The following is a 25,917-nucleotide window of genomic DNA, read 5'->3' as shown; positions in this document are numbered from 1 at the left end:
ATAATTTGTCATCAAATATTACTCTGTGTTTTATGGATGGTAGGAAGGGGAAAAACTCAGGTAGTACCAGTATTGCTCTTTCCCTTCAGCTAGACATCGCAAGAGTGAAGATGTGCTGGGAGAAAACAGACAATCAAAACATCAAAATATGAAGCATAATGAAATGGGGACATTATTGAGATGGCCTTTATAAAGGCCAAAATACACTGTTAGTTTTCTTGATTGTAGATTTCAGGTATGACTGACAAAGGAAACTTAGACATTGCAATGCTGAGCTATGACCTACCTCCTCTTTAGGCCTGATGGCACCCTGTGGATTCACAGCAATCACCTGTGTGACCACATTGTCCTGAATGTGACACATGCAGAGCAAGCCACCTAAGGAACAAGACTTGACATGGCTGCCTGCTGCTGGTGAAGAAGTTGTATGAGAAGCTAGCAGAAAACACTAAAAATGCTGATTAGAGGTAGCCAGATGCATGATCTCAGGCTTCATGCAGCATCTATCCCACACTGTGGTTTCATAATTGTGAAACTCTTCTAAGGTGGAAAGATGGATCTGTCTATGAAAGGCTCCACTCCTCTTATGTTAAGAATTTGAGTGCTCACCTGATCTAAGAGAGAGATGCATTTCAATTATTCCTGTTTAATAAAAAGCATGACCTTGAAACTCCCTCACTCAGCTCCTAGGCAGAGTTAAGCAGGCAGGAGCACAGCCCGAGCTCCACTATTGGGATCGTTGGGTAAGTGTGGAGTAAAAAGAGCGCTCAGATGCAGGCACCCCAGTTAACTTAAATGAAGATCAACCTGTATGTTTAAGTGGCCCCTAGTTTTCTAAGAACTGTCTGTTCTATAGTGAATCTTCTCAAAACCCCTTAAATTTCAAATTTCTAGACAATTTTTCCATCCTCTGCATCACTGTCAGGCTCAATGAACTCTATGATTTTTCCTTTTCTTTTGAAAACTATTGTCACCAGAACCAAACACTGTATATGAGTAACAGTCTCAATATAACCAATTGTGAATACAATGACATCTCCCTACTCCTACTCAGTATTCCCTCTAGCCAAGGGCTGCGTTAACCTCCTGAGACACAAAATGACTGGGAGTTAGTGCTGTCTTGGTTACTTACAGAAGGTATTTGCCTCTTTTTAGAATACAGTGTCCCCTGCTGTCTATCCCTCTTCCAAGACACGTACTTTGCTGCTGTACTAGCAGGTGTGATGGCCAAATAAATCCAGGTTACCAAGCAATCCTTCTAGATCAGTGATAAATACGTTGAAGCAGACTGAATCAAGAGGCCTGACAGTCTCCACTCACAAACATCTATTTGATGATCATTGCCTGTGACAAGTAGTTTTTGAGACTTATACTGACAGACCTTTAATGCTGTACATGTGTATAATCTATGTATATGAAGTGATTGTCGATTGCAAATTAATTTTAGCATAATGCTTTTTATAGCAAACTTTAAGTCATGTATTAAGCTTATACAGTAAATAAGCTTGGTAAACTAGAAGTCACTCCTGACCTCTCACCTTGCACATAAACAAGCTTAAGTTTATAGTTTTGCAATGGTTCAAAATAAATACATTATGAAGCCATAGATACTAATTTTATTTTAAAATTACATTTATAATTTCTTTTACAGTGCTGCAACTTTCATTCCGGATGAAAAGTGGTGAAGGAAAATGGAGCCGTAAACTATGAAGTCATTTAATTTGTCTCCTAACCAATTACTGTATGATCCATACCACTATTGCTCTGGGGTTGGCTCTACCCCAGTGAGGTCTATGTGGCCAAGAACACTGGCATACATCTGGCACCATTTAGCCCTCTTAAAGCAGGTGGATTTTTCACAGACACAATTTGAAATGGAAGGATGTAGTAAGATCAGCTCTCAAGACTGGAAGGCTAATCAAGCATTTCAGCAAACTGCAAAGAATTACACCCAGACTCTTCAACAACAAAGTTACAATGAAGAAAATCAGGTGGCAAAATAGGCTGTGTCATTCAGCCATGCACTACCTAAAAAAAGACCTGGTTAGTAACTGGCTTTCACAGAGCTGATGTCCTTACATGCTACACTTGACTTTGGAGAGGCAGGAATCTCATCTGGTGTATTTGGAAATGTGGTGCAATATTGAAATTTGGTGCAATAAAGATCTGCAAAAAGGAAACCTGGAGGTATAAAGCTAGCCAAAAGCATGCACTGGGTGTCCTTACTGGGTTGTGATATGAAATGGGAAACCTTTTACTAGGCATTGTAGCCTACAACCACTATTAGGGGATGAAAACTTGATCCCTGATTTCTGAGAAAGCATGGCTGTTGAGGAGGATTGTATCCTCATCATCAGGACACTCACCAGAAGGGAAACCTTAACCCTAGAACCATCTCCACTTATGGCGGATTGGACCCGCACCATAGGACCATGTTCAGAGGAACATCAGCCTATACAGGACTCTGCTTATAAACATCCTCCCCTGCCTGCTGAAGCTGAACAAACATGCACTGCATGCAAATGCCAGGGGCCTTCTCATGGTAAAAGAGGTATGATTTTTCTTTTTCCTTTTTCCAGAAAGGCACTTATTTTCACCAACTGATGTTTGGGCAGTGGTCATTTTTAAAGAGGCTGATGAGGTCTATGAGAGGTTCAGCAACCAGTCCACAATCCCACATGTAACTGATTTACTGGACAAGTGAGGCAGATCCTGCAGGTCCAAATATACCAAACCAGCTGCTGATTCTGAAGCATCTTTATTTTTATATGTTCATTCTGTAACAGAACAGTCATGTCCTACAAAAGAAATCTCGTGTAGAAGCCATTCCTCAGCATTCCTCCTGAGGTCAAGAAGAAATGTGAAAATTCCACTTACCAAGGCTAGACTCAAGTGGCCTTATGGTGTGCAACCACAGCCAGAGGCTAGTGTAGGAAATGTTGACTTTAGATTCTTATCTCAATTGCAATTTCTGTCTTAAAACATTCAGACACCTCTGTAAAACATTCAGGTATCTTTGAAAGGTTCTTTATATCTTCTGTCACGTTAGTGTTATTAGTTAGATACATGTATACAGACTATTCACAGCTGAACTAAGCTGCAAATCCTCTGAGTTTTTTTCACATCTGTGTGCATGGACAGCTTTGTTTTTACCTCTAACCTTTCTATTTTTGCCCACGGGCTCCCTGAGGCTTCCCTGTGTAGGCAATCCTTGGCCTGAACACTTGTGGTTTAACTCCAAAACACAGCCATGCCAGATATTCGCCAGCCATGAGGGTGATGATTTCTCCTTTGGGTAGAAGGGGACTCTGGCTAGATCAGCACTCAGAAATGTGTTTATAAACAGCCAGAAAAATCTCCCATCTGTTTTTATACTCACACTTTAATATTTCCTATTTGAAACTTATCCACATACTTGACAACAGATGCTCTTGGATCTCCAGTGCTGCTATTAAAGGGTACCAGTCAGGCCCCTTAGTGTCTTTTAACAATGAAAGAATCTGAAGTAACAAAATTTACTTTTAAGTTTTACAAATTTTCCTGGGTATTATAGCAACTAAAAGAGACTATGTATTTTCATAAACAGTAGTCCAAGACGGAAAACACACATTTTGCAATGAACCATCTGCCAAGGGAAATCCAGATGTGTTAAGCAGATGCAGGAATTCAAGGTTTTTTTGATGTTCATAGATAAAAGCAGCTATCAAAACAGGATAAAAACATTTAATACTAAGTAGATACTTGCTAGGAGTTCCTAGGTGCAACAAAGTTCGAGCAAAACAAGGTACTCAGTTACCAGTAAAAATAAGGTATGCTTTTGATAGTAAATTTAAAATTACACTGAAGCATATTAGCTACAGGATGCAGATGTTAATTCAGCATTACTGCCAAGTTACAACATTCAGAAATCACAAGTCAGGCCTAAGAAAGCATGTTAATAGTTTAAAGCAGTGAGATGAGTTAAAAATAATACCCTTAGTACTGTTTTATTTATCTGTTTTTTTAGGCATTGAATTATGCAGAAGCAACATTTCATTTTTTTTCTCCTCAATCATAAGCTTTATTTTGTGAAAGCTGAAATTCTCCTGTCACTGAATTCAGGAACTAAGCCTGTAAAAAAATAATTTAAAAAAGCAACTGTCTTAGGACTTGTAATGAAATCAGGAGAGCTGGCAACACAAAGCATGTAACTGTGAAATGCTTCATCTGTACAGAACTTGCATGATGCCATTAAGCACACAGCAACAGAAAGGTGGTTTAAAGCCCTTCACTCTTCTTAATGCCCTTTTACTTAGAACTGCTTCTTTGTTGGACCTTTGCTCATTGGAGAAACCTAGCATCAAATAGGGCTGCTCAGGGCAGTCCTAGAGCTGCTTTTATTTATATCAATCAACAGTGACCAAAATAGACTATAAAAGAACTTATGAAGAATAAAATTTGCCAGGAAAAAGATAGCAAATGTTATTTCAGCCATTCTTTCTTTGTCCTTGATATTTGGGAGAAAAGGATTTCTAGTTTCTACAAATCAGGGCACAGATTACAGATTTACAGCCTGACTTTATCCCTATAGTAAGTACTAAAATAAACGATATTGAGGCCTTGGTCTTCTTTTCCTGGTTTTTACTAAAAAGAAGTCCTGTGGTTAAATTTAACATTCTGGATCCCATGTATTAAACAGGGCTTAAATACAGCAGGTTCTTGCCATTATCAGTGTCTTACCCCCATGTCACCTGCTGCAGTTGCATTCATGTGCATCACTCTCTACCTTCATTTTAGACTGGATTGCATTCATCTTCTTATATATATTGAACCAGTTCTTTCTTTTATTAGCTCTTTGATTTGAGTAGAAAATTACAAGTAACTACACATCCACACAATAACTAGAGCTTGAAAATGATCCAAGATGATACCCTAACCTAAGACAAGAACTGATGGCAAGAACAGATGGTTCAAGCAAAACTTACCCAAAGGGAGGTTCTTGTGCCATGTGTTATGGCTGTTTATTAGATCTCCTAAAAGGTGGTGTAGCACCAAGATAAAACAGGCACTCAGTAGACAGAGTACGTGATGTGCAGTCAAATGGATTGATTTGTCTAGTGAATCTAATAAATGGATCTTGTTAATGCTGAGCAGGGAAAAATATTCCTCAGCCCCTATCCATTAGCTCATCCTCATTAAAAGAATGCCTTCTTGCCAGAAAATCAGAAAGGCCTCCAGTCCTCTCTGCAGAAGACTTTACAATGGATAAATGTTGGTTTCTCTCAGCTGGTCTATTTTCAAACAGCAACGCTGCTAGCGGTTGTATTTCTCATCCCTAATTTATGCTTTTTGCTGTTGCTTATTCTTTGCTTTTCCCTGATTATCACCAATATCCTTGTCTCTTCTACAATGCAAAACTGATCTTTGTGCTTCATTCCCTCTTCTGCCACTCATTTTCGTCTACATTAATTATATCCTGAGTTTCTGTATCTGATATTGCCACTCACCCTACCATGCCTCAGTCATTGTGTTCCTCTGTGCACCCATTTTCACTACTTCTTATACAACTGAGTAACTGCATGGCATCTGGGAGCCTTGTGGGACTGAAACCCTTTGAACTCATGCTCTAGTCTCGAGAAGCAGAAGAAACCCCGTTTTCACTATCTCTGAATACCATGATTCAGATCAAATATTTGATGCTTATACTGTTTTTTTCCCCTCTCCTTTCCCTTTTTGCTCACTTGGAGAGAAAAAATGTGTTTATCAAATACACACCCCATTTCTTCTCACCCTACCTTCCAGTCACTGACCACGGGATCATTTACTTCATCCTGTTCCATAAATCACTAGTGGCTCAAATGGTCTAACTCAGACATGCCCCAGCCCTTCTTTCTTCTTGGTCTTTGTCTTCTCTTTCAGGGTTCCAGCAAGGCACCTATATTCAGTCTTGAAAAGCTTTCTATGCCTCCATCTGTACTCCCTACTGGCTCATTTGCCTTCCCTCATTCAATAGCCAGCAGGTAATTTTTGCACTTGTTTTCTCTTCTGTTTTTTTCTGATCCCTCAGATTTCTACTTTCTCTGCTGAAAATGCCTTTTCTGAGACCTCATTCAGCCTATCTTGACTGAGTCCTGGGTTTGTCATTCTTTCCTCTTCACCTTTGCTTTTGCTGCCTGGTGACCTTGTGACTCACCCGCTAGCTCTTGGCCTTATCTTTATATCATCTCTGAATGCTCTTTTTGTCCCTGCTCTGCAGGAGTTTTATATGGCTGTGCCACTGGATGCTCTCATCTATCTTATTCCTGTATGTATCATGTGCTGTGATTGTTTATATTAGCAGTTAAAGAGCCCTGTCAATTCACACCTGCATTCTTCTGCTATCCATTATTACCAAATTCTTTCCAATGCAAAGAGAGTAGCTATGCTCCTTCTGCATAGCTTGAAGGTAAAACCAAAATATTTATCCCTATTTAACCTTCTCTTTTTCATTCCCTACTGTTATTAAAATACTGTCTCACAGTATGCAAGGATCAAGTACTTTTTATCTATATGTACCATTCATTTAAGTAACTGCAATTCTATTATATTTGAGGTTATTTAACTGTCTGCTTCTGGTTACATGACTGATGGAAGTATGGTTATGAGTGGCCTTTGCCAGATGAGAATGACCAAAGTTATGAAAAGAAATTAGCATAAATCATAGCAAAGGCATCTGAAAGCATAAGAGATTTTAAAATGAAATAAGCTTCTAATTCCCCTGGAGAGTAATTTTAGATAAAAGATCTCTGAAGCTACATTAGGTATTACTTAGCGTCACAAGAAGTTGCTGAAATCCATGAAAAACAGCAGGTCTCTCTGATTCGTAAGGTAAAGGTTCCTCATTTCCCTGAGCTACTTATATATAGATGATGTAGATATAGACAGATAAATGCATAGAAAAATAGTAATCTGGGACATACACACACATAAAATATGTTGTTAAGAACATACATGAGCATACATTCATTCCACAGAAGAAGATCACCGTGTGCCTGTGTCACAGTCTGTAAGATTACATACCTGTTATATGTATGTGATACTCCTCTTTGAAGATCTTTTGGAAATAAGGTACTTTGAACTGCATGTGTGCAGATGGCAAGCCTGGAAGATTCACTTCAACATCACCCATAAAATGTGGAAATTCCCAGTCCTGTGAAAAAAAGAAATGTAAGAGCCTAAATATAAACTTTCATATTTACTTTTGCCCTTTACAATTACTTCAATTAATAAAAGGGAAAGGTTCTATTTTTAAGCCTCTCATTATTAGATTTTCTTACTTTGGCTGAACCACTTGAAATAGAACACCTTGTTTATATTACATATTACAATATGATTTTTACTTCATCTCCATGTAATTATGTGTTTGAAAGCTCACTTCAGAATAACAACATTGAACCCACTGTACCACTGATAGTACAAAATAGTTAGTCTAAGCATAAGAATACCTGTATAGCAACCTTGCAGTACTAGTTACAAGTTTGGTTACTAATCTGACAGTTTATAGGTAAGAAATTGGTAACCCAGGCCTGACCCTTTCAAACATTTCATGTATCTGCATTCTACTTGTTCAGTCTATAGGGTGTTTTCTGTATTTGGCCCTAATACATCTAAATAAAAACTCCCTGCAAGTGCAGGCAGGCCCTTCAGCACAATCTGCCTGCATCAATCCAAGCACAGTTTTTTCCACTGCTATATATCAGCTGACAAGGTAATGCTGGAAATGTGGAAGCTTTTACCTATAATTATGCAGATATATAACTATTTGGCAGCATATGGCAACCCAGCTGAGGAGGAGCTGCATTTAAAGGAATTTTTCACTTGGTTATCTGCACCCACCATCAGTCACTTGAAGATGGGTATAATAGCACGGCTCATTACAGCCAGAACTGAAAGTCTAGCAATAGTGCTAGAATCAGTATGAGCAAGTTACTCTGTGTGCTGCAGACTGTTGGTGATCTGCTGTTAAAAACATACTGGCCCTGTCCCCATGTGTATCCCTGGCTTTGTATCCCATAAATTAGTGCAACAAGCATCTGAATTACTAAAGGTAAGATAAAAGAATCTGGAATGTGGGCAGCTCTGTGAGTGACTTGTGCTTCCTTCACATGAAAACCATTCCAGTGCAGACCTACCTAGGAGAACCAATTCCTTTCTTTCTTTCTTTCTTCTCTCCCCCCCTTCCCCCCCCCCCCTCCCCCCCCCAAGTTTTGTAAGGCTGGAAAGTTTCCTACCAGGGTAATGAAAAAATTAAAATAATTCAAAACTAAGAATCATCTCTGAAAGATAAATCACCATATATAACTTAACTTCCAAGAGCTGCTAAGTGCTCCAACGTTTTCTGCAGTGGAAGGGAAATGGAGGTTTTATCAGCAGGGAATAGCATGGCCCAAAAACTAACAGCAGCTGATTTGTACTAACTCTTTGTGATACTGAGTTAAATGGATTAACAGGAGTATAAGCAAGAAGAAAACCTGACCCTCTGTACCTGGTTCTCAATGTTCATAGTGATACAGAAAGTGCCAATTTACAGATGCAGAAGGTAAGAGAAATAAGGATGCTTTCCTTTTGCCTTATTACTAATGCAATACATGCACTCCTTGGTCACAAGGTATGGTAATAACTGCCCTGCTGCACAATCCCTTACACTGCATCTGCAAACATCCCCTTGCAGGTGGTAGACATTCAAAAAGTGCCCAAAGATAAAAATTTTATGGGTGTATGCTCTTAGTTCACAGTATCTAATATAGATCTCTGGACTGGTGTCTCATGTTAAGTCATACATACTCTCAGCCAGGAATAAATAGGAATAAATACATTACATATTCCTGAACATAAACGAATGGAGAGCTGTGGGCTGCATTAGAAATAAGTAAACATGGGACTATAAATCTGGCCTGCTGCTCTTGCCTTGCCGCAATGTTCCTACTGTGCCTTTTGCCGATTTACAGATAAAATTCCACGGGGGACGGGGGGAAATCATACAGAATTTTGTATTGGACTGTGTCTTTGCATCTGAGTTTTATTAAAAAGTTCAGCATTTTTTCTGATCTGTATAAATATTACCTGATAATGAGTAACTAGAATGTCAGCTCTGTCAGATGTGCAGTTTCCCCTTATTTGTCTCAGCAAACAACTACTGACACTGGAACATATTTCATAAAACAAAAGCAAAACAGAGACGTCCAACCCCAACAGTGTACTGTTCACGTTATAATAGACTGGTAAGTGGACAGCCCATTAGAAAAATACATATTTGACACTTCTAACTATGGCTACCTTTCACACGTACATTATTCCACATTTTCTACATATATACCTCATATTGTATGAAGCATGCCTGAATTGTGTGATGACCGCTCTTACCCTCTAGCCCCATAATATCACATTGCCATTGCTAGAGAGATGGGCACTGGCTGGCACTGTAGACCTCACAGCTATCAACAACTCACCAGCGCTCAGCTAAAGAAATGCAGATCCGGGGCTGGACAAAACTGCTTTTAGGGGTAACTAGGAGAACAAAGAAGTATTGAACACATGTGAAAGGTGCTGTGTATAGTAAACCTAGGTGTAAAGTACAGCTTCAGATCAGTGAAGAAACAGCAAGGTCTAAAAGTGTGTTAGCAAACATAAAAATGCCCCCAAGTAAATCCTAGAGCGGGGAAAAAGAAACCATCACAATGAAAATCATATACTTCCCAGTAAATGATTCCAGATGCCAATGACACATTGTAAGCCACACACACACACACACACACCCTCCGCCCCACACTGAAACTGCCCATTTCAGGACCCAAATGAGCAGGGAGAGGGTGGATGAAACACCAGCAGAAGTGGTAGAAACTGACAAGTGTGTGTATAACAATTTTGACATTACTTGTGTTACTGTAACTTTTTTCCACACAGAAGTATTATTTTCTGTAATAATTAGATCCCAACTAATAATGATTCTTGGATTATAATGTTAAAATTTAAATGATGCTAATAATAAATTGTTGACTTTATAAGGTGTTTCTTCTTCACCCATAAATAACATTTCGAATATAACACCTTTATCACTATGATTATAAAATCTGTTATTTAAGAACAGTCCCACTGAAAAAACAGAAATAAAAAATAAAAACAACAAAAAAATTAAAACAAACCACAAAAAATGTATTTGAAAGCAACATTAAAAAAAAGAAACTAAAATAATGAGTTAAACCTACTGACTTCCATGAAAGTCACTACAGCCACAGCACTTAGGAAAACGAAGCTTCAGCTTAGGTGATTAAATAGCCTTCAGGGCTTCATTTGGCTCACAGCTTTGGTAAGTGTGAGCATTTACTGTCCGTGTAGTGATATTATCACACGTGAACACATAGCTGTAGTATTATTATTGTGCAGGAGAAGAGCAGATGACTATTAACTTTCCAGGCTAATGCAAATATCAGATTGTCAAATCCAAATCCAATAAAGTAGCCATTTTTCTACCTAGGTTCTGAGAAAGTGTTGTCCAAAATCTTTTGATTATGTTGTAATTTTTTTCCTTACTGACTAACAAAAGACAACTTAATCTCAGCAATATCCAGAAAGCCCTTTTTCCAAGAATTTCAGGGTGCCTAGTAGGAATAATAGGTACACTAATAGTGCAAATGTACAAGCCCCAATAATCTAACTACTTCCTTCTTTGGAACACAGCTCAAGTCTGCATCATGCTTTCATACACGCTATTTTCTCTCCATAGTCTCTATTAGTCTGTGCTACCAGTTTGTGCTCATCTCTAGGACATGAGTGACATATGCTATGTTCTTTAAGTTCTCAGCTCATAATTATGCAAAGTTCACTTGATTAGCTTTAGTTCTTACTGCTGAGGTGCCTGTACTCTGCCATATCTGGGATATCATTAAGAACTGGGTCCAAAATACCATATTTAGAAAGTATCTCTACTGGTAGAGTTTGAAAAATAAAGCCATGCAACCATACTGTTAGCTCATATTTATATCCCTCATACTGCATGAACAAATTGTTTCTTCTTTAAATCTGTCAGTATCAAATTTCTAACATTCATCTACTTCAGTGATTTCCAGCCTGGGGGGGTCTGCAGCATACTTCTATGCAGTTTATGAAGAAGAAACCAACCCACAACTAACAGGCTTAAATCAGCTGCACAGAGGTCTCTAACCTCACCGGCAAGTTTTGTGGGATGTGCAAATCCAATTAGGTTATTGCCCCATTTCACTCTAGTCATGAGGAAAGGGCAGCCAGAGGGTGAGTGTAAGATCGCTGAGGGGTTCATCCTAGTGTTGCAACAGGCAAAGGGAGAACCTCTGGTTTCCATCAGCTACCTCACTAAACCCGGAAGCACAGACAAAATCAGATGCTGCAAAAGAGAAGATCGTGGTATTTTGATTTTCTTCCCTTTGCTTCTGGTTCCCCATGCCAAACAAACGTGCACACTCTCTGCTGCAATGCCAGGTATTAGTTCAAGACCCTACAGTGGCACTTGTAGAACTGATTTGGTACCTCTTTAAGTAAAGATATTTTTAGTAATGGTAACCAAGCATTAAAGTTACACTTTCTGATACAATCTGGCCCTTCTCTGCCATCATCTGAGGAAAAGAGAAGGCACTGCCTAAGGAAGCCCTGTCCTGACCTCGAGCCAGGACACAGCTCCCTGAGGCTCCCGGCGAGGCAGCCCAGGGGCACGCTGGCAGCACCCAGCACCCTGGCTGGCTGCAGATTGCTCCTTGCTGCTTGGTGGTTTTTGTTGCAGGCTCCAGGTTGTGTCTCCCAACTCCAGAGGACCAGGACCGGGTGCTGGCAGGATTCAGCAAGGATCATAAGCTGTCTGAGAGGGCAATGCTAGCCCTCAGCAGACCACAACCCACGCTTCATGCACACATGACTCGACACCCCTCAGCCACCAGCCTCTTTCCACCCAGGGAAAATTGCCAAAGTGGGACTAGAATTAAAACCCAGTAATGATTAATAGTAAACAAATGTGCCATGTTTTCAACTCTCCTCCTGTCTAAATGTAGCTCATTGGGTGTTTGGTACACAGTAAATATGAAATAACACTAAAAATAATATAAACAGTGTTCGGATATAATCATGGAAGACGACAAATGCACACTGAATATTTCTGCTTTAAGTAGTGATGATATATGCTATATTTAATGCTAGGCACACATTTGTACTTTAAACTCCTGAGTATAATAAATAAAAATAGAGGGAAGGAACTGAGAAAACACACATATGAATGTGTATATGCGTTCCAGAAAATGCCTGTAACAATTTTTAATTTATTAAAATCCTTTTAACTTATGAGGTAGACTACTGTGTGTTTTCAGGTATCTTTGCATCTCTTGGGTAGCTTTGTTTCAACTCTCAGAACATGGCAGACAGGTAGACAGCTAGAGGAAATTTAATGAGGGGCAATGGCTGTATATTTTTGCAAGTGTTTGAAGTAAGAAATGAACAACTGGAATTCAGAAACAAAGACCGCACTCCTCTGTGGTTATCTCTAACTTCATTGCCGTGCTGCAACTTGCAGTGATCTCTGCAGCTGAGATCTCTGCAGCTGTGAGCTGTTAAAATACAAACATAATTTTAATATTTCATTCAAACATACATAAGAAGCAGCCATGACTAGAACTCACTTCCATGCCTGTGAGATCAAATCTACCACTCAGTTTCTGCCTTTCTGTTCTTTGCCAATACCTTATTTAAATAGGAAGAAAGTTTGATAGACATTGTGGTTTCTAGGTCTCACTAAACCAAAAAAGTACACATCTACTCAACGTTATCACCTGTACACTTACTTGTATGGCTTCAGTGGGGTTACTTTTATCCCACAGCCAAAGTTGACACATTATTCTTCAAAAGACCTCCTGCTTCGTGTTGGCACTATCAGTGCTAATCTATTCATAGTTTTCAAGTCCAGAAAGTTTTATTCGATCTGCTCATCTGTTTTGGCTTCACCTGCTTGGATTGTTATTTGCCATAACAATCACAAAATCCCGTCAGGAGCTGTGGCACAAAGTCGCAGACACAGCTACACCTTTTGTCTCAGTCTTGATTTAAAAAATTCAAAATACGGAAAATCCACTGTAACAGTAGAGTAACTGCTTCTGTTGAGCTCCAAGCTGCTGAGACAGAAGACTGAAGACAGCTTCCAGGACCAGATACAGGTATAGAAAGGCTTTCCTTGCATTATACGACAATGTATGGCATGGACATATCCACAACCTTGCTGTCATTCTCCATCATCTTTGTGCTCTTTTCCTCCTCAGCTTTTGCTTAGCTTCGTCAAGCTCCAGGCCTTTCTCTAGAACCACCACTGCAACTCTTGATCGTTTTCTCCCTTATTTGAGACAATGATAAGAAGACAGCAATAACTCCCTCCTTGAGGGTTAAAGCAGCGATATGGCCTCTTTTTATGTGTGTGCTTGGCCTCGTACGACCCCTTCCATTAAAAAATCATTACAGAATCCTTTAGTCTATTATCTATTTCTGCTTATTTAAAGGCAACAATTCCCAGGCCACACAGGTCCCAAATAAGCCCTGGGACTCTGCACTTTGAATTTACACATTAATGCATTTTGAGCATAGACAAAACTGTGTTATGCACATGTCCTCAAAACAGTGACCTTTGTTATGTAAATGTCTGAATTGGTAGTTATCTTTTCCACAGCAAGCTCAACATAATCTCAAAATTTCAGACTACCTGAAATAAGAAATGCTTAATTATATAAAAATAAATAAATCAATCAATAAATAATTTCACTGAAAGACCCGTATCCATGCCTATACTCACTGACAGATGCCTGGTTTGTGATAGATGGTACTCCCACGCTCTCCCCTGTGACTCTAGCTTGGGTATCATCTTCTGTTCACTCCTCACAACCTGGTAGTGCCTTGATACTGCAGATCTGTTCTGCATAACATACCACGGATATGATAATTCCTATCAAACCCCACAGCTAAAATTTTTATTGAGGCTCTCATCATCTGCTGTTCAGTTACACTGGCATCTTACCTTTCCTCTGGCCTTCACAAGTGCAGTTATTCTCCACCGATATGAACACTGCTGCAAAGACCATTCTCCCAGTCTGTTTCTTTGACCACGTCATCTTTGATCAAATAAAATATAGGCCACTTCCTTTCATATTCAGATCCCTTCAGATCTTTCACTACCCTATAGACAGACTGTCTATATGACGGCTGCTTCTTCGATCAGTCTGTAATTCAGGCTATGAATCTTTTCTGTATTTAAATAAACTTTCCCCTGTGCCATTCCCTATCAGCTGCAGAGCCTTCTACTCTCTTATTCTCCTTTATAATTCTTCTTTGCTATGAGAAAACATGAGGATGTCATGCATTAGTCATCCTGGATTACCTGTCATCCTGACCGATGAAGTCACTATTGCTTATAGCCACCTGTCTAACCAGTCATAACTCTTGGCTTTTCTTTAGTAATGGAATGTTCTAGGACTGGAATTGTATTTTGGCTGTCTTTGAGCATCATTTAGCACAATACTGCCCCAGTTCTCAGTGATCATTGCTAGTTTCTTGATAGGACAAATATTGCTAGTAGTGTGAAGAATTAAAGGCTATCAATTCTTTCTGTTACAATAGGAACAAATTGTGTTTCAAAACAAGCCAGTGTACAAGGAAGGATGGACACTAAAAGGTCTCACATCTTGGGATGTGTAGTGCCCAGGAAGAATGGTAATCACCATTTCTCACTAAGGGAAGGGACTGTTCTTTCTTGCAGCTACCACTTAAATGTTAACTACTCACAAGAGCCAAAGAAAAGCAAGGTGAAACAACTTTATCTATGCCAGAAGTGCAGCAGACATCACTAAGCGCAGCCTCTGTGCACACCCAGGATGTCCTACCAGCAAGTCCACCAGTTTTTCCATCATGCACATGTGAGGTCTTGCATATCTCAGTGTTACTGTGAGGTTCCTCTTCTTTGTAATTCACTCTCACCTGTTGATTAGCTATTCATGACTGCTGAAAAAGCTGATTAAAAAAAGCTGCTCAAAAGTAAATGTTCTTCTATTTTGTCTCTGAGTTTCTCAATTTTTTTTAAGCTTTTACTCTTGCTTTGCTGTTTCAAACATGCCTGACCTTGGTTGAGCTAAATAGCTATCAGGTAATTCATCTGGATGAGAAATGTCGGTGTGAGCTTTCCCAGTTAATTCTTGAGTCTGATAAACACCTAAATATAGTGGTAAACGTTATAATACTGTGCACCTGCCGGAGACAAAGAAATCAGCTCCTGCAAAGCAACTGTGTCTTGTTCCCTACGTGAAACTTCCCTAAACCACCAGCAAGTCAGTCATAATGGTTTTTCTAACTACCTCAGCAACACACTTTATGAAAGCCATTTCTGTAGTGAATAGGAGAAATGAACATTCACTAATAATATGCAATACCTATATTTACAGATTTGCTGAGACTACAGCTTGCTGTCAAGGGAAATCACTTATGACAGAGCAGTCAATCTTTCTGGTACCCTGAAAGACCAAATATCTGACTATGATGTGGAGATTAAAAATAAATTTTAAATAAATTGCTATGTAATCATCTTCAACAATATGAGTACATATGCACTAATACACATACCATTGCATTATGGAAAATATACCCACATTGCAGCTGAACAGTAATTCTGGAGCATTTCAGGATTTGTAAAGACTACTAATGCCATTTGTACCTATGTGAGAACAGTAAGCCCGACTTTTTTTAGTACTTCAGAGTACCACAATTATATTCATAAAGTTCTGAAGTCATTTTGCATTAAGGCAACTGTCTGCAGTTAATTTCAGCTGCATTGAAAAGTATATTGTCCCTTTCTCTTTCCAAATACACACATATATGAATTTTCCTGTTGCCTGATAGTCAAATCTTAACGGTGTTTTTTAGTGTTGCCTAAGAAGATAGATTCGCAGTAAAATACCTGAGCAGATATTTTCCTCTCTATGAGCTTTGCAACATAATAAACATGGTGTTAGAGAAATGATGAATATCTGGAGCAAAGGGATTACTGTATGTTGCTCACTGTAGGTGAAAAGTAATTCAGTTGCCTCGACGTTAGAAGTGGATGACTGAGGAACCATTCTGCTCTGGACGAGATTCCTTCAGAACACATGTGCTCTGAAGAGCCTTACCATCACTTGTTCTGAGAAAATTTGAGTCTTGTTACAGACAAAACTATAAACTTGCCCTTTGGTACTAAGCATGAGCTGAAGAGGTAGGTTTGGACCAATGGTCTCAGTTTGAAACTTTCATCCAACTTGTTTTGATTTAGCTGTAACTGTAAGTTACACACGTGCTTGCACAGGGTTCAACCTGCTGTGATTAAGGCAGTGGAACAGTAATATTAGTTTTCTATTGAAGAAACAACCAGGATTATATGATGCATTTGACTAATACTAAGAAAATTAATAGAGCTTAAGAAGATGACAGAAAGTAAAAACACTGGATGCATATGGAATGCAGGGAGAAATATGCCTCATAAATTTAAACATGGAGTCTGCAAACAAGCCAGTGCAAATTCCCTTTCCTTTAAAAAAATCAGTAATAACTCTTTTCCAAAATTATTTTCCTCCTCCTAACTTGTGCTAATTAATACCCCAGTTTTAATATATAAGGAAAGAATAAGGAAATTGTGTGCCAGTTTCGAAAGAAGGAAGGCTGACTTCACAAAGTGTGGCTATCTGCACTTAAGTTTTTGTTCCAGGGACAACAGTAGTATGAAATATATTTAGTCTTCCCAGCTCCCTCTCTTGTTTTTAAGTTGAAGTTAAAATAATATTTTGTGTCTTGAGTTTTAGCCTGCTAATAGGATTAGCAGCGGCAGCATACTGCACTTGCGAAGGAGTTGCGTTTGTTTCCTGAGGGCAACGTATCCCTTTCCTGAACCCCTCCTCCACACTCCTCCTCTACCCCCAGTTTTATCTTCCAAAGCTGTGGTGTGGCCATTAGGCACATCTGTTTCAGAAGTAACAGCGAGTTTCTTGATATCTGTTGGGGTGGCAGTAGGAAATGCATACATTATTTTGCATAGCCATTATGTAAGCACGTCTGGGTAGCAAAAGAGAATATAAGGAAAGATGTAAAGCTTAGGAGGTGTGCATGTAAAAATGAAAGGGGCTTCGCTTGCATATCAGTATCTCTGGAATGTGTTTTCAAACTGTCATCAACGATCTAGCATACAAGTGAGAATGGAGATGGACGTTGATTTTGTCCATTCTTATTTGCATTATATGTGCTGCCAAATGAGCCTCTTACATTTATTGTGTGGATTAGATTGCCATTTGCTGGGATGGGAACTAGCATACAGCTTGTAGCTACCTCCATTTAGGGGTCCTGAGCTTCAAGCTGAATCGCAGTTGGGGTGTTTCAGCTGAGACCCACCCACTCCAGATTCCTGATGAGCCACTCAGCTTGTCGGTACACTCTACAGTGCAGAGGTCCTTTCTCACACTGAAGCTCTTCAGAATACGTAAGCCCTAACCAGCAACAATGGCTGGTCTAATACCTCTGAATACCCTTTCTGTGTTTGTCATGATCTACCTACTTTTTTCCGTGAATCATAATAATTTTAATAATCACATGAGACAGTTTCTTTTGACTCCCTCACCGGGTCAGGAAGCTAAACAGCAGAACACTCCCTGAGCTGCTCTGATGAGGTGCATCCTCATCAAATTGCAGCACCTCCCTTCACCTGAAGTTAAAATTCAGTACAAACCATTAGCTATTTCAACAGAATTTGAATGGAATGGCCCACACTTCTGTTAGAAATGAACTGGAAAATTCCTGGAAAACACAGGTCCATGCAAACAGAAAGAAAGAGCCTTCTTAAATGCACTGGTGTGAAATACAGACTCAGTCCAGTGCATGAGATGCAGAATACCAAATTCAGGAACAAGGCACCCAGGAAAATGTGTTTGACCACAGAACTAAAACTGCCTGCTCAGAGTCCTCAGCAGCTTGTGGTGCCAAGAGGGTTTTCTGCTTTACAGTGTCCCCTCAGAGACTGAGATGCTGAACAGCAACTGGATCTTTACCAACCATCTAGACAAGGAAAAAGGGATATGAACTCAAAGGTGCTCCTCCCCTGCCCCCAGTTTAATGCAAGAGACTGCGGAAGACAAAATGAGAGGTTCTCACACCAGTAGTGGTCCCATCTCATTTGATTTTGGGTAAGTACAGAACTCAGCACTGGATCAAGGCCTCAAAATGATGTGCAGTGTGTTTTCATAAGTGTATTAAATACAAACTGTATTATTTTATTATATTAAATAATATAATATTTAATTTCCCAGTTTCTAAAAGAAGACATTCTTTAAATACTAAACAACTTACTGAATCAGACACCAAACATATTCATCTTCATTAACACAGAGAAACAAAATTATAAGAAAGTCCAGTTGCTAAGAACCACTGTAAAACTTTGCCAAAAGATACCTTTATTTCATTGTATTGTACATCATTTGACTAAAGGGACTTTGAGAAAAATAAGAAAACAATAATCTCCCTATGTAAGTACGGGTCTACTACTTTTATTATTTTCAGTAATAATAAAAGGCTACATAAAACTAGTGGTCTGCTTGGATTATTATACTTTATCTTCCATATAGACCACAGCATTACATTAGTGATTCACTGCAATTCAGTGACATGAAATATCCACTTATTACAGGGACTGTATGTCACTTAATAGTTGCAGAAATTATTTACTTAAGCTCTCCCCTTCCCATCTGCCCTCCCCTCTCCAAAAATCCATTCATTTTGTTATCCCTTGGGGAAATGCTGGCAGTACTTTCTGTATGTTATGCACACATAAATTACATGCCTTAAAGAATGAACAAAATCATAAACCCAAAAATATAGCTTCCAATGTGAATAAAAATTAGGGAAGATAACTCTTCTCTACAGCCTCCTCTCTGACCCCAATGCAAAAGCTCACTTCCTGAGTGTGAGAGGAAAAATGCAATTTCAGCTTTTTATACCAGAGCAATATATCTGCCTTTGCCAAGCGCATGCAGAAAACATGAACTTCATCCTAAAAGGCTTTCACTGCTTAGAAACCTCCTGGGAGAACTTGTCAAAAACACAGTGAACCAAGTTCTAATTGCACAAACTCACCCTGGTCTTGACAAACACAACAGTTTGGTTTGAGTTTCAAAACTGTTCCCATCAAAATCTTTGGGAGCAGAGAAGAGGTTGTTAAGGTGTCTTTTTGAATCCTAAAGATAAAATCACAGGCTGGTGGTGCAATGAATTAAAGTGTTCTCCTATTGAGATTTGAATCTAAACATAGCAACTATGCTGATCACAAGGAAAGGCTGAATTACAATTTTTTAAAAATGACAGATGAGACAGGGTGGACAACCTCAAAAGGTCTGGAAATTCAGTGTAGATAAGAAACCATATATATAGAATTTGGCAGAAGCTTATCCAAACTAACAGGCCCTTCTGAAAGATGCCCTCCTGCAACCCTTCTATTCAATCTTTACTTTTGATCCATAAGAAATTCCTTTCCCCCCTCACTGTCAATACTACTTTTGGAAGACAGCTTGCTAATTACTTTCCACAGAGAATTTTCTTTCGGGTCAACAGTAAGCATGCCACACGCCCCACTTTTTGGAAGGAAAAATGGTCTCTTCCACTACCTGCTGTTTCAGAAATTTGGCTCTCTTTCGCCCCACATAACCTTACATCTCCGCAACCTTTTCTGCTAAGAATAAAACATAGAATCATAAAATCACCTAGTTTGGAAAAGATCTCTGAGATCATCAAGTCCAACCATTCATCACCTTTGGCTTAGTAAAGTGGAAACAGCAAAATAAAAATCAATGGCATTCAGAAAGGCAGATTCCAGTGCACACGGAGATGTGACTACAGATCCCTGGGAATGCTGGTCTAAAGCACAAGGGTAGCAAAGAGTGACATTTCCTTAGAGAAAAAATAGTAATGGCAGAAATACAAATAATACTGTGGGTGGAGGTAAGGTAGCATATATAGCTAGAGGATGGATTTGACTATGCCCTGAGCACACCCTGTACCTAAAATTCAAGACAGTTTAAAAGCACCAGGTCAGGTTGTTAAGGACAGGTAAAAAGCACAGTATGATCTGGTACTTTCAAAGTCAGGAAAGACAAGGTCATAGTCAGATGCAATTAACAAAGGCATCAAGATAACAACAAACTGTCCTATAAGTATTTTAATAGAAGAAGAAAATCAACAAAAGTGTTGGTCTATTACTCAGTGATACTGGGCTTCACTTAAGGATGTCACCTGGAAAGGTGAAATTTGGAATGCTTTTTTTTGCGTCATCATTTCATTAAACTTCAAGTAGCTTCCACAGTTAATGCTAGCAATAGATGGTAGAGTCATCAATCTCTAATCAGGAAATAAAAGGATTAGAGATTACCTTGCTAAATCAGACAGTTTTAGTTTGGTTTGGCTTTCCCTGAAGAGCTGCTGGATGGACTGTTGGCATTTATCTTGGAGGTCCCCTGGTATGCAGTGAGTTACCAGAAGACTGTAAAATGGAAAACAATAAAAAGGAAGAGCCACAGACCTATAAACCCAAAAGCTTAGCTTCAATTCCCATAACTGTAACAGAATAAATAATCAAACTACTTGTAAATATCTAGAAAAAAACCAAGAAGATGAGTAACAGACAGCACGGATTTGTCAGGAAGGAGTCCCATCAAACCAATAGTACATACATGCTTTTCCCCTTACTGTATTTTCTTCTGTAATTTTGTCCTTAATATCTACAAGTGGTAGACTTACTTCAGTAGTTTGTATTTTTATCTTTAAGAACTTTCCTGACAAAAGTTTTGGGAAATGACATGTTGCCTGCTCTCAGAGATGCTGTTATGAGGACAGTAAGCAGATGCAGTATGCTGCCTGTAGATAAATGCATGGCTTCCAAACTTCCAAGTATGACTCCAAAACTTTTAATTACTGGCATCAATGAATCAAAGGAGCTACATTACAGCAGCTGAGTGATTAGTTTCTCAGTGTGATTAATAGACCAGGTGTGGTTTTAAAGCAAGGTTCCGCATGTGTATATTCATGTAGAGGAGAGGTAGATAAGTGTGTTTTGGGGGGAGTTCCAGTTTAACTAGTCAAAGCCATATAATGCAGACAGTTACTGAAACTTTCTGTGCAGGAAAATATAGATTTCAAGCATTATTTTCAATTGTTTAAAGAAATGCTAAATCAATTTTCTCATCAGAGGAGCTGTTTTAGAGCAATTCACCAAGTCAAGATAATGAATGAGCTGTTCTTTCACAGCATTCCTCAAGGAGGAATTATCCCAAATGATATGGTTACTTAATACGAACATTTATAAAGGGACAGTCATTATGCGAATTATGTATTTTACATAATTTATTTCAACTTCCAGTTTATAGCAGCACTTTTATCTTTTTTCATTCAGTGATAAAAAAGGCATCAATTATAATTCTCCTAGTATGTCTACAGAACAAATGTCTGCTAGTGAAGTTGCTGTGCTCATTCAAACATATAATTATACATTGGAGGGTCCTGGGCAATCTACATATCCCAAAATAATGAATAGATAAAAACTGCACAGATAAATATATGCAGTTTAGGTATATGAGAAATGCACTGCAAAATATATTTAAGGGCATGCGGGTCTATAGCGGTGCTGCCTACCATGTGATGATAATTGGCTGGGCACCTCTGTTAAATATGTAAAACCACTCAGAGCCCAGAGAGCAATATGCTTGCTGTCATGTTCTTAAAAGAAAACAGAGACTGCTGCTTTCATGTCTTCTCAGACTCAGTACATTTTCACTGAGGCTTATCCAGTTTGCATGTACAAAGCATGGCTACAAAGCATGCAGTATGAAAGAAATATGAGCAAATCAGATTATAACAAGTATTACTGCAATTTCAAAGAATCTATAATCAGAGGTGGAGAGGTATAATGCAGGAAAGCAATTTAGAACCACACCACAGGTTATTATTGCAGCAATGTACTGTTTAGGAATTAAAGACTACTGGGCTATTGGTCTGCATCAGCATGCCTGACAGCAGAGGTTGACCAAATGTTCTGGTCTGGCCTGAAAGCAATTTCACTGGCTCCTGCAAGCAAAAATTCAAAAGCTGAGTTATTAATAAAATAACACTTGTTAATGTACTTTGGTGAAGACCCTGCTAGACCTTGCAGATGCTGAAAGTATCTGAAAGCTCCATCTCACAGTCTTTCCGTTGCAAATCACAGATATACACAGAACACCAACTCCCCTGCTATGGGCTACAGAAAGTACTGACCAGAACAGATTTTTTTTAAATTGCTCAGTAAAAAATTACGGCTCAGGTGAGAGTTGTGGAAGATCAGAAGCTCCCACAGTAACACAGCACAGGGGATCCATGATGCTTGAGGACAGCTCATCGTAACATTTCCCTTTCTTGTAATCTTGATCAATACAAAGGTTGATCAAAGTATCAACTACTCCTTAAAAATTACTTGGAATGACCAAACCTTTCATAAGAAACGCAAAATAAAAAGTTAATTAGAAAGGTAGGAATGAACTGCTTCTTCCTAAAATGTTCATGAGTTTTCCCCCCGCTCATTTTATCTGCATTTCCCAACTTCTTCTCTGAGTTTTCCTGCAGTCAGCTGGCAAACTTTTTGCTTTAAATGCTGAGTCAAAATAAAAGAATATGACTGATGTCAGTACTGTATATTTTGTAGCAACCATTTAAGAAGCAAGCAGTATTATTTTCTTCTTGATAAACTTATACAATCCCAGTATATACTTCTCACACCTAATTCTAAAGACTTAATTGTTTTCTATGAATCCTTGTGAGATACATGGAAATACGTACATTAAAAAAAAACAACAAAAAACAAAACAAAAAACCAAAGCCCCATTAAACAGTTTCTTTGACAGAAAACAGTTATTCAAGGCTCTCTACCTGATTGGCACTAATGAAAACATTCTACTTCCCTGAAAACAACACCAAAAGCTTTCACCATTTCCGTAATGTAAAGTCAATTACTAATCACATACCTGACCTCTGAATTTCTCTTTTTATGGGTATGATTTTGCACAAGGATTTCTACCAGACCTGTACCTTTTAGAACCAGATCACTAAGGAAAATCGAGTTTATGTTCTCATTCTGATTTTAATGTTATACAAATCTATAATTTCCCATGAAATATATTAATTTTATTCAATTCTCTTATACAACCTGGAGACCCACCTAGCTTGCATGCCAGTATGGTTCTGTGTGACTATACAGACATTTTTATCCCATCCCCAAGGGAATCTGTAGTTTAACTATTATCTTTCAAGACTGACTACTTTTCTGCATTTCCAATAGCAATCTGTGCCTTATAAATTAAGAATACTGGTAACTGATAGAGCAAATAATTGCATTTGATGGATAATATTGTCCTGACAGGTAGTCCTGCTAGCAATACTCACTGAGGCATTCTTTATAGAAGAGACATCCTAACTGTGTATATTTGCATTGGGACACACTGTGGAAAATTATTGACCAGCTCTGTATGGGGAATGAAAACTTTGTTTTTCAGATCTTTTTACTGTTCAGAGTTGCTTATACTTACAGGCAATATGTAAAAGAAAAGTAAGAGTATTATTGCAATAAAAATGAATATGAAAATGAGTTTGATAAATGATTACATGGAAGTGGCTAACAACTCTGCTGAGACTGAGCATCACAATATGACCTAGGCATTTTGCCTGCAAATTAATAGTTGTGTTAAGTTGGTGCCACCACCTGAGTAAAGGCTAAAACTGGAGCCAGGATGTTGGAGCATAGATCTGTAGAGCTGGGAATACCCCCACCTCTGTCTATCTGAAATTCAGCAGGTGAAGGGGATAGAAGCTCTTCTTCCTTCCAAGCCCTCCCAACCACAGAGCTACAGAGCAAGAAAACTCTATGGGAAACCCTGGTGATTTTCACCCTGCTCAGACCTTTGGTGTAGTTTTTTAAGTGCAAAAGAATGAAATGCAACAAACTATTTGTACTATGAGTCTTTTTGGGTTCATTTTGCTATTGAAATGGCGCTAGAGAATTGATACAACCCATATCACAAGGGCACCCAGTTACCACGGTGGCAGGTGCCATATAGAACAGACAAAAATCACAGCACTGCTGTTTACTGTTAAGGTGTCCCTGTGTACAATATACTGATTTCACTTGCTTATAACTTTTCCAAATTTAACTGCTTGGGTTAAACATAGCCCATGCCAGGTGTCTGCCTCAGGCTGTTGTTTTTTTTTTTTTTTTCTGTTCAGTTATGTTTCAGTTTTAGGGTTTTGACATTTTCAACTAGCACCATTCAAACACATCTGAGAGTGAGACCAAAGAGAAAATAAGCTGCGTTGCTTTGTAGATATGCCTCATGCTTTGAAGTAGAGACATACAGTTTAGCAAGGGACTAACTTTGTGTCAGAGATGTGCCTTTTGCTACCCTGTGAATATCTGCCCCAAACTGGAAGAGTTTAAGATATCTTTGAAAAGACAATAATTTTCATACTTGCAAGAATTTAGCTAAAGGCTCAGAAACAAGTAGCTTCACAAACTCTGCACCACTCCTCATGCTGAAGTGTCTTTCAGCTTCTAGAGCTCATTAGACTGTGAAACTGCCACTCTCCGAAGAGAGACAGAGCATCCTCCATTCACCCTTTGCCTCTCACCCCCAGTGCTGCTGCTGGCAGGACTCTGATTGCTCAGAAACAGGGACTGAGGTGGCCCTGCACAGCAGCTGCAGGATGGAGAGCCAGCTTTCCTGTAATTACTGATCCCAAGTACTCTGCATGCAGATGAGGCCAGGCACCTGGAGTTGAGGGAAGATGGGGGGCAAGAGGGCTCCTGGCTCTGTGTCTGAGTCTAGCAGGGATACAGTGGCCCCAGCCCTGTCCTCCCTGCCCACCAGCCCTCTCTAAGAGGCCAAGCAGAAGGCTCGGCACATCTGTGTGCAGCGCATCGTTAAATGAAAGCTGTGTCCACCTATAGTCATGCTGTGAAGGGGAATGAGAGCAGAGAGAGAAAGATTTGATAGGAAAATTGGAATAGGCTACACAAAATGAGCAGAAGGAGGGGAGAGATTTGAATCAGGGCAAGAGGGTGGAGTGTTAGAAAGCATGGTGGGGATGGGAGCAGCAGGCTGGTGCTGGCTGGCTGAGGAAAAGGGTCTGACCTGCGGAGAAAGGACAGGGAGAAAAGGAGAGATTTTGATTTAGACAGCAGGCTTGGGATGGATGATTAGGATTCACTGGATGTGGAGACTAGAAATGAGAGACTCAAAGACTGAAAACTGGAATTGGAATTGGGATATGTCACAGAACCAGAGGTGAGGAGAACCCAGGATGGGAGCAGAGAGGGAGACAGGGAGAGAGGATTTGGAAGTGACAGGAAGGAAAAAGCCACATTTGGGGAAATGGTCAGAAAGTGTCAGCGCCTCTGGCTCTGGAGTTTGGACTGATAGGCATGACTCCAATTATCACCACCCCCTGCTGTTTTACAAGCAGATGTGAAGCCCAGAGGCAAAGTACTTGTCTCCCTTCTGAAGTGGCTCATCAGGAAGAACCCACATGCTTCTAGTAGCAGGTAGCTCACATGGCAAACATCTGTGCAGGGGAGCTAAAAGTTTCAGTACCCTGATAAGATACATGGGATTCATATGGCAGACTTCTGATTTTGAGGTAGCTATCTTTTTTTGTAAAAACTAAAGGACATGTGCACACAGAAAGTTCTGCATTAAGGGAACTGTCTGGAGGGTTCAATGGTGAATGCTCATGAACTAGATGTCGGGCTAAGGTCATCCGTACCATGTGTGTATGCATGGCACAACCCTTACTAGTTACATGGTCACACACTGTTCCAGA

At 39.3% G+C, this 25,917-nt stretch overlaps 1 protein-coding gene across 5 annotated transcripts in view; it reads right to left on the bottom strand.

The window, feature by feature from the left end:
- Positions 1-25,917, bottom strand: part of TMEM117 (transmembrane protein 117) — a 234,682-nt gene that overhangs the window by 5,276 nt on the left and 203,489 nt on the right. For all 5 annotated transcript variants that reach the window (XM_080391332.1, XM_080391331.1, XM_080391330.1 and 2 more), the window contains one exon: positions 7,039-7,168. In XM_080391332.1, coding sequence (XP_080247458.1) covers positions 7,039-7,168 — 130 coding nt within the window. The remainder of the gene's footprint in view (positions 1-7,038; positions 7,169-25,917) is intronic.

Source organism: Falco punctatus, assembly GCF_963210335.1.
Source record: "Falco punctatus genome assembly, chromosome: 6".
In the NCBI taxonomy this organism is placed as follows: domain Eukaryota; kingdom Metazoa; phylum Chordata; class Aves; order Falconiformes; family Falconidae; genus Falco; species Falco punctatus.
Note: the sequence above shows the minus strand (reverse complement) of the source record. Positions and strands in the feature narration are given on the sequence as shown.